Source organism: Coregonus lavaretus (assembly GCF_964263955.1).
Source record: "Coregonus lavaretus genome assembly, chromosome: 2".
NCBI classification, from domain to species: domain Eukaryota; kingdom Metazoa; phylum Chordata; class Actinopteri; order Salmoniformes; family Salmonidae; genus Coregonus; species Coregonus lavaretus.
Genome location: NC_139989.1, coordinates 60,768,331 through 60,776,944, shown reverse-complemented (window position 1 = coordinate 60,776,944; position 8,614 = coordinate 60,768,331). Strand labels below are relative to the sequence as shown.

The following is an 8,614-nucleotide window of genomic DNA, read 5'->3' as shown; positions in this document are numbered from 1 at the left end:
AGGTATAACTTCACTATTTTATTGTCAAGCATTTGTAAGACTGTTCACCCCCGCCAAGTAAATTAGTTAGCCAACTGAACCACAGATGAAAGGGTTGGTTTGTTGACGGTTGGTCACGTGGCTTGAGCCTCTTCGCACCAAACTTCCAAGGAGGAATTCCATTGGCTTGGCTGCATTCAGTGTCCACTGTGTATTTTCTTTGCCTGATATTAAAACAACTCACTTGAAACGTTTTTTTTTCTTAATTCACCCATAAATGTAATGTAAATATAATATTTACAAAAGTATCATATTACAATCAGCAGTTTTCAATCATTAACAAGGCTGTGTTTGAATATTTAGCAGGAAAACAAATTAAACCAACATACAAAGAAACCTAGTAGTATCTTAGTTTGAAACTACACAGTTTGTAGGACTCTGTAGGAAACAACCCTGTGCCCTCAGAATAGAGAGATGCCTTCCACCTGCTCAACAGGAATTAAGAAAAATAACAGTAGCCTATGCCTCAGTTAAAGCAAGGCAAGATCCTCTTGATAACATAAAATATGACATTAGCAGCAATGCTAATGTTTCTTCTCTCTGCACGTCCACCTCTAGGGTCCCTGTTTGGCCATTGCCTATAAAAAGAACACAAACATATGAAGGTTTAGATGGCAGAACTATCATATCACTATATTATCACAGACAAAATAGTCCATGTTGCAACTGAACCCAATCTCAAATGGGAAATACAATTGTAGTCAAAATGAAAAATTAGATGTTTATTATCCTCCAAATTGCTACCTATGAGCTGAAATGTCTAATATGATCTGTTTTCATATGAGAACTATATACCTGTTTGAAGAACTGGTTGCCAAGGTAGTTGGTTGCCATGCTCCTCAAGTTGGTCTTCCCGCCTACTTTGCATCGCACATATCCGTACAGGTTGGCCCACTGCAAGGCCACACCCATGATCACCACTGCCTGCAAGAGGACATGACATAGAAATGCAATGCGTTGTGATTTTTTGTACCTTTATTTAACCAGGTAAGCCAGTTGAGAACAAGTTCTCATTTACAACTGCGACCTGGCCAAGATAAAGCAAAGCAGTGCAATAAAAACAACAGAGTTACATATGGAATAAACAAAACATACAGTCAATAACACAATAGAAAATCTATATACAGTGTGTGCAAATGTAGTACGTTATGGAGGTAAGGCAATAAATAGGCCATAGTGCAAAATAATTACAATTTAGTATTAACACTGGAGTGATAGACGTGCAGAAGATGATGTGCAAATAGAGATACTGGGGTGCAAATGAGCAAAATAAATAACAATGTAAATAACAACATGGGGATGAGGTAGTTGGGTGGGCTAATTACAGATGGGCTGTGTACAGGTGCAGTGATCGGTAAGCTGGTCTGACAACTGATGCTTAAATATAGTAAGGGAGATAAGTGTCTCCAGCTTCAGAGATTTTTGCAGTTCGTTCCAGTCATTTGCAGCAGAGAACTGGAAGGAATGGCGGCCAAAGGAGGTGTTGGCTTTGGGGATGACCAGTGAGATATACATGCTGGAGCGCATACTACGGGTGGGTGTTGCTATGGTGACCAATGATCTAAGATAAAGCGGGGATTTGCCTAGAAGTGATTTATAGATGACCTGGAGCCAGTGGGTTTGGCGACGAATATGTAGTGAGGGCCAACCAACGAGAGCGTACAGGTCACAGTGGTGGGTAGTATATGGGGCTTTGGTGACAAAACGGATGGCACTGTGATAGACTACATCCAATTTGCTGAGTAGAGTGTTGGAAGCTATTTTGTAAATGACATCGCCGAAGTCAAGGATCGGTAGGATAGTCAGTTTTACGAGGGCATGTTTAGCAGCATGAGTGAAGGAGGCTTTGTTGGAAAATAGGAAGCCGATTCTAGATTTAACTTTGGATTGGAGATGCTTAATGTGAGTCTAGAAGGAGAGTTTACGGTCTAACCAGACACCTAGGTATTTGTAGTTGTCCACATATTCTAAGTCAGACCCGCCGAGAGTAGTGATAATAGTCGGGCGGGCGGGCGCAAGCAGCGTTCGATTGAAGAGCGTGCATTTAGTTTTACTAGCATTTAAGAGCAGTTGGAGGCCACGGAAGGAGTGTTGTATGGCATTGAAGCTCGTTTGGAGGTTTGTTAACACAGTGTCCAATGAAGGGCCAGATGTATACAAAATGGTGTCGTCTGCGTAGAGGTGGATCCGAGCGTCACCAGCAGCAAGAGCAACATCATTGATATACACAGAGAATAGAGTCGGCCCGAGAATTGAACCCTGTGGCCCCCCAATAGAGACTGCCAGAGGTCCAGACAACAGGCCCTCCGATTTGACACATTGAACGCTATCTAAGAAGTAGTTGGTGAACCAGGCGAGGCAGTCATTTGAGAAACCAAGGCTATTTAGTCTGCCAATAAGAATGCAGTGATCGATAGAGTCAAAAGCCTTGGCCAGGTCGATGAAGACGGCTGCACAGTACTGTCTTTTATCGATCGCGGTTATTATATCGTTTAGGACCTTGAGCGTGGCTGAGGTGCACCCATGACCAGCTCGGAAACCAGATTGCATAGCGGAGAAGGTACGGTGGGATTCGAAATGGTCGGTGATCTGTTTGTTAACTTGGCTTTCAAATACTTTCGAAAGGCAGGGCAGGATGGATATAGGTCTGTAACAGTTTGGATCTAGAGTGTCACCCCCTTTGAAGAGGGGGATGACCGCGGCAGCTTTCCAATCTCTGGGGATCTCAGACGATACGAAAGAGAGGTTGATCAGGCTAGTAATAGGGGTTGCGACAATTTCGGCAGCTAATTTTAGAAAGAAAGGGTCCAGATTGTCTAGCCCAGCTGATTTATAGGGGTCCAGATTAAGCAGCTCTTTCAGGACATCAGCTATCTGAATTTGGGTGAAGGAGAAGCGGGGGGGGGGGCATGGGCAAGTTGCAATGGAGGGTGCAGAGCTGGTGGCTGGGGTAGGGGTAGCCAGGTGGAAAGCATGGCCAGCCGTAGCAAAATGCTTATTGAAATTCTCGATTATCGGTGGTGACAGTGTTTCCTAGCCTCAGTGCAGTGGGTAGCTGGGAGGTGCTCTTATTCTCCATGGACTTTACAGTGTCCCAAAACATTTTGGAGTTAGTGCTACAGGATGCACATTTCTGTTTGAAAAAGCTAGCCTTTGCCTTCCTAACTGATTGTGTATATTGGTTCCTGACTTCCCTGAAAAGTTGCATATCGCGGGGGCTGTTAGATGCTAATGCGATATGTTTCTTTGAGAACCCAAACAATGCATGTGTCTGTTTAAGGTCAAATCATATAGCTAGTTTCATACTAGGTTTGAAATATAAATTATGCAGTTGGAAATTAGAGATGTCTAAATTCAAATGGAGGAAGGAAAGGCACTGAACCCACCAGCCACTTAAACTTGAAGGAGAAGAGAGTACTGAACACAAAGATGCCCCAGAGGACGGGACACACAATCAGACCCAGCCAGAAGATCCGTGATTCAGAGTTGGTCGGAACTTTTCTACTGGTTGCCTACAGAGAGAGGGGAAAAATAAGCACATGTTTATGTTCTACAGATGTCTTAGTTGTTGCAATTCTTTGAGTCATAGACTTTGTGCTTTGTTTAATTGAACAATCTGATATATATATAATACACTGCTCAAAAAAATAAAGGGAACACTTAAACAACACAATATAACTCCAAGTCAATCACACTTCTGTGAAATCAAACTGTCCACTTAGGAAGCAACACTGATTGACAATACATTTCACATGCTGTTGTGCAAATGGAATAGACAACAGGTGGAAATTATAGGCAATTAGCAAGACACCCCCAATAAAGAAGTGGTTCTGCAGGTGGTGACCACAGACCACTTCTCAGTTCCTATGCTTCCTGGCTGATGTTTTGGTCACTTTTGAATGCTGCCGGTGCTTTCACTCTAGTGGTAGCATGAGACGGAGTCTACAACCCACACAAGTGGCTCAGGTAGTGCAGCTCATCCAGGATGGCACATCAATGCGAGCTGTGGCAAGAAGGTTTGCTGTGTCTGTCAGCGTAGTGTCCAGAGTATGGAGGCGCTACCAGGAGACAGGCCAGTACATCAGGAGACGTGGAGGAGGCCGTAGGAGGGCAACAACCCAGCAGCAGGACTGCTACCTCTGCCTTTGTGCAAGGAGGAGCAGGAGGAGCACTGCCAGAGCCCTGCAAAATGACCTCCAGCAGGCCACAAATGTGCATGTGTCTGCTCAAATGGTCAGAAACAGACTCCATGAGGGTGGTATGAGGGCCCGACGTCCACAGGTGGGGGTTGTGCTTACAGCCCAACACCGTGCAGGACATTTGGCATTTGCCAGAGAACACCAAGATTGGCAAATTCGCCACTGGCGCCCTGTGCTCTTCACAGATGAAAGCAGGTTCACACTGAGCACATGTGACAGATGTGACAGAGTCTGGAGACGCCGTGGAGAACGTTCTGCTGCCTGCAACATCCTCCAGCATGACCGGTTTGACGGTGGGTCAGTCATGGTGTGGGGTGGCATTTCTTTGGGGGGCCGCACAGCCCTCCATGTGCTCGCCAGAGGTAGCCTGACTGCCATTAGGTACCGAGATGAGATCCTCAGACCCCTTGTGAGACCATATGCTGGTGCGGTTGGCCCTGGGTTCCTCCTAATGCAAGACAATGCTAGACCTCATGTGGCTGGAGTGTGTCAGCAGTTCCTGCAAGAGGAAGGCATTGATGCTATGGACTGGCCCGCCCGTTCCCCAGACCTGAATCCAATTGAGCACATCTGGGACATAATTTCACGCTCCATCCACCAACGCCACATTGCACCACAGACTGTCCAGGAGTTGGGTGATGCTTTAGTCCAGGTCTGGGAGGAGATCCCTCAGGAGACCATCCGCCACCTCATCAGGAGCATGCCCAGGCGTTGTAGGGAGGTCATACAGGCACGTGGAGGCCACACACACTCCTGAGCCTCATTTTGACTTGTTTTAAGGACATTACATCAAAGTTGGATCAGCCTGTAGTGTGGTTTTCCACTTTAATTTTGAGGGTGACTCCAAATCCAGACCTCCATGGGTTGATACATTTGATTTCCATTTATAATTTGTGTGATTTTGTTGTCAGCACATTCAACTATGTAAAGAAAAAAAGTATTTAATAAGATTATTTCATTCATTCAGATCTAGGATGTGTTGTTTAAGTGTTCCCTTTATTTTTTTGAGCAGTGTATATATATATATACAGTGAGGGAAAAAAGTATTTGACTCCCTGCTGATTTTATACGTTTGCCCACTGACAAAGACATGATCAGTCTATAATTTTAATGGTAGGTTTATTTGAACAGTGAGAGACAGAATAACAACAACAAAAAATCCAGAAAAACATGTCAAAAATGTTATAAATTGATTTGCATTTTAAATGAGGGAAATAAGTATTTGACCCCTCTGCAAAACATGACTCAGTACTTGGTAGCAAAACCCTTGTTGGCAATCACAGAGGTCAGACGTTTCTTGTAGTTGGCCACCAGGTTTGCACACATCTCCGGAGGGATTTTGTCCCACTCCTCTTTGCAGATCTTTTCCAAGTCATTAAGGTTGAGGCTGACGTTTGGCAACTCGAACCTTCAGCTCCCTCCACAGATTTTCTATGGGATTAAGGTCTGGAGACTGGCTAGGCCACTCCAGGACCTTAATGTGCTTCGTCTTGAGCCACTCCTTTGTTGCCTTGGCTGTGTGTTTTCGGTCATTGTCATGCTGGAATACCCATCCACGACCCATTTTTAATGCCCTGGCTGAGGGAAGGAGGTTCTCACCCAAGATTTGACGGTACATGGCCCGTCCATCGTCCCTTTGATGTGGTGAAGTTGTCCTGTCCCCTTAGCAGAAACCCCCCCCCCCCCAAAGCATAATGTTTCCACCTCCATGTTTGACGGTGGGGATGGTGTTCTTGGGGTCATAGGCAGCATTCCTCCTCCTCCAAACACGGCGAGTTGAGTTGATGCCAAAGAGCTCAATTTTGGTCTCATCTGACCACAACACTTTCACCCAGTTCTCCTCTGAATCATTCAGATGTTCATTGGCAAACTTCAGACGGGCCTGTGCTTTCTTGAGCAGGGGGACCTTGCGGGCGCTGCAGGATTTCAGTCCTTCACGGCATAGTGTGTTACCAATTGTTTTCTTGGTGACTATGGTCCCAGCTGCCTTGAGATCATTGACAAGATCCTCCCGTGTAGTTATGGGCTGATTCCTCACCGTTCTCATGAAATGTTGCAACTCCACGAGGTGAGATCTTGCATGGAGCCCCAGGCCGAGGGAGATTGACAGTTATTTTGTGTTTCTTCCATTTGCGAATAATCGCACCAACTGTTGTCACCTTCTCACCAAGCTGCTTGGCGATGGTCTTGTAGCCCATTCCAGCCTTGTGTAGGTCTACAATCTTGTCCCTGACATCCTTGGAGAGCTCTTTGGTCTTGGCCATGGTGGAGAGTTTGGAATCTGATTTATTGATTGCTTCTGTGGACAGGTGTATTTTATACAGGTAACAAACTGAGATTAGGAGCACTCCCTTTAAGAGTGTGCTCCTAATCTCAGCTCATCACCTGTATAAAAGACACTTGGGAGCCAGAAATCTTTCTGATTGAGAGGGGGTCAAATACTTATTTCCCTCATTAAAATGCAAATCAATTTATAACATTTTTTACATGCATTTTTCTGGATTTTTGTTGTTGTTATTCTGTCTCTCACTGTTCAAATAAACCTACCATTAAAATTATAGACTGATCATTTCTTTGTCAGTGGGCAAACGTACAAAATCAGCAGGGGATCAAATACTTTTTTCCCCTCACTGTGTATGTGTATATATATCTATATATATCTTTTTTTGTGTGTGATTTTCATATAAGCCCTCTTGGATTTCCAACCTCACCTGCACACCTTTTTACCTTGTTTATCTGCACTGTTTGTTTTTCACTTGTCTTTGTGTGCGAATGAATCAACTAAAACTAAACTAAACTAATCTAATAGACAGGCACAACTACAACTCCAGTCATGAACTATAGTGCAACCGTACTGGTCTGGACTCAAACACCCAGTGACTCTGTCCATCCTCATCCACCTGGTTCCACCACCTGAGGCCCACCATCAACCTGCCAGACACATTCTGAGAAAGAAACACAATAGGATTACTCACCAACTGGACCTATAAACACACACAGAATAAAAAACTAAAGGCAACTTTTACCCTTTTCACACTACTCCGTCGAGCTGTGCTGGGCTAGTCTGGCCTGGTTACACATCCAACATAGTTGCTGGAAACATGCTGGAAAGGACAATGTGAAAAGGAAATATCCAGCCAGCATGTTAGTGTGAAAAGGGTATAGCCTAATTAAGTTGTACCACATCAAACTGTGACAACCCACCTTGACTGTCCAGAAGTCACATGAAAGGAGAAGGATGATGGTGACCATGCAGACGATGAAACTACTGCTCAGGATTTCACACAGTAGGTAGACTAGGATGGCACTGGTGCGGAAGAAGAGGTGGAAGAACGTGGCCAGGGGATGCCTAAAACAATAATAATAATAATATGCCATTTAGCAGACGCTTTTATCCAAAGCGACTTACAGTCATGCGTGCATACATTTTTGTGTATGGGTGGTCCCGGGGATCGAACCCACTACCTTGGCGTTTCAAGCGCCGTGCTCTACCAGCTGAGCTACAGAGGACCACAAACAACAAGAGCAGGTTTTGAACACACACACACACACACACACACACACACACACACACACACACACACACACACACACACACACACACACACACACACACGAGGAAGAGTTCACATTTACAGCAAAACAACCTCTCTTGTAGATCAGAATAGCTGATACGGGTTGAAATGAACATATCAGTTTGTTCTGTTACTCCTCATCAATAGTGAATCAACTTCCAAAACTGACTTGATTTCTGATTTCTTCTGTCTGACGGCGGTGGGGGCATCATCATCGTCGTCACCAAAGAGTGGAGCATCTGCCTCCTGTGAATCCTTTCAAGTAAGAAATGAGCTGTCAAGCAAGGCTCATTTTTATGAGGCTAGATAGCTACTACTGTACATCTAACTAACTGACATGATAGTGAGTGACACTAACTAGATGGCTTTGGGGTAATTTGTGTATTCTAGCTAAATAGTTCGGTTTAAAACCTTACAAAGTTGTATCTATTAAAGTAATTGCATAAAACGTAGCTAGCTAGCTAGCTAAAAGAACAAAAGTGCAGTAAGTTAGCAAGCTAGCTAGCTGTTAGCTAGTTAGCTAACTTTGTGTTGCCCAACTTCTGTGAGCCTATCGTTAGCTACGAAAAACGCCACGAGAGCAACTTGAACAGTAAAGCGTTACCAGGCATAGTGTCATCAATAATTAAATATATAAAACAACTTATTTGTTTGAAAATATGAAGATCTCACCAGTCTCATCATCTTTGACACTCACTTCCGGATGACGTGTAGGTAAACAACAAACATGCTTGTGTGAAGGACCCCACTCATGTGTGGCTAAATAAGTTGCCTGATTACAATGTGATGTGAAATGTGATA

At 44.3% G+C, this 8,614-nt stretch overlaps 1 protein-coding gene across 1 annotated transcript; it reads right to left on the bottom strand.

The window, feature by feature from the left end:
- LOC311146550 (Golgi apparatus membrane protein TVP23 homolog B-like) lies at window positions 1–8,545 on the bottom strand. The gene is made up of 7 exons (XM_084183068.1): window positions 8,486–8,545; window positions 7,983–8,068; window positions 7,443–7,587; window positions 7,094–7,183; window positions 3,426–3,551; window positions 835–963; window positions 1–617 (listed from the first exon to the last, which is right to left on the bottom strand). The coding sequence occupies exons 1-7, from the start codon at window positions 8,495–8,497 to the stop codon at window positions 594–596; spliced, it is 612 nt and encodes a 203-aa protein (XP_084039194.1). The 5' UTR covers window positions 8,498–8,545; the 3' UTR covers window positions 1–593.
- Window positions 8,546–8,614: the final 69 nt, after the last annotated feature.

What these genes read in the sequence shown, in the direction of transcription:
- LOC311146550 (XM_084183068.1), bottom strand. An exon ending in CCTTCAAGTTTAAGTGGCTG is followed by an intron (nt 964 to 3,425) that starts GTGGGTTCAGTG and finishes GTCCTCTTGCAG; the next exon opens with GCAGTGGTGATCATGGGTGT. An exon ending in GCAACCAGTTCTTCAAACAG is followed by an intron (nt 618 to 834) that starts GTATATAGTTCT and finishes TTCTTTTTATAG; the next exon opens with GCAATGGCCAAACAGGGACC.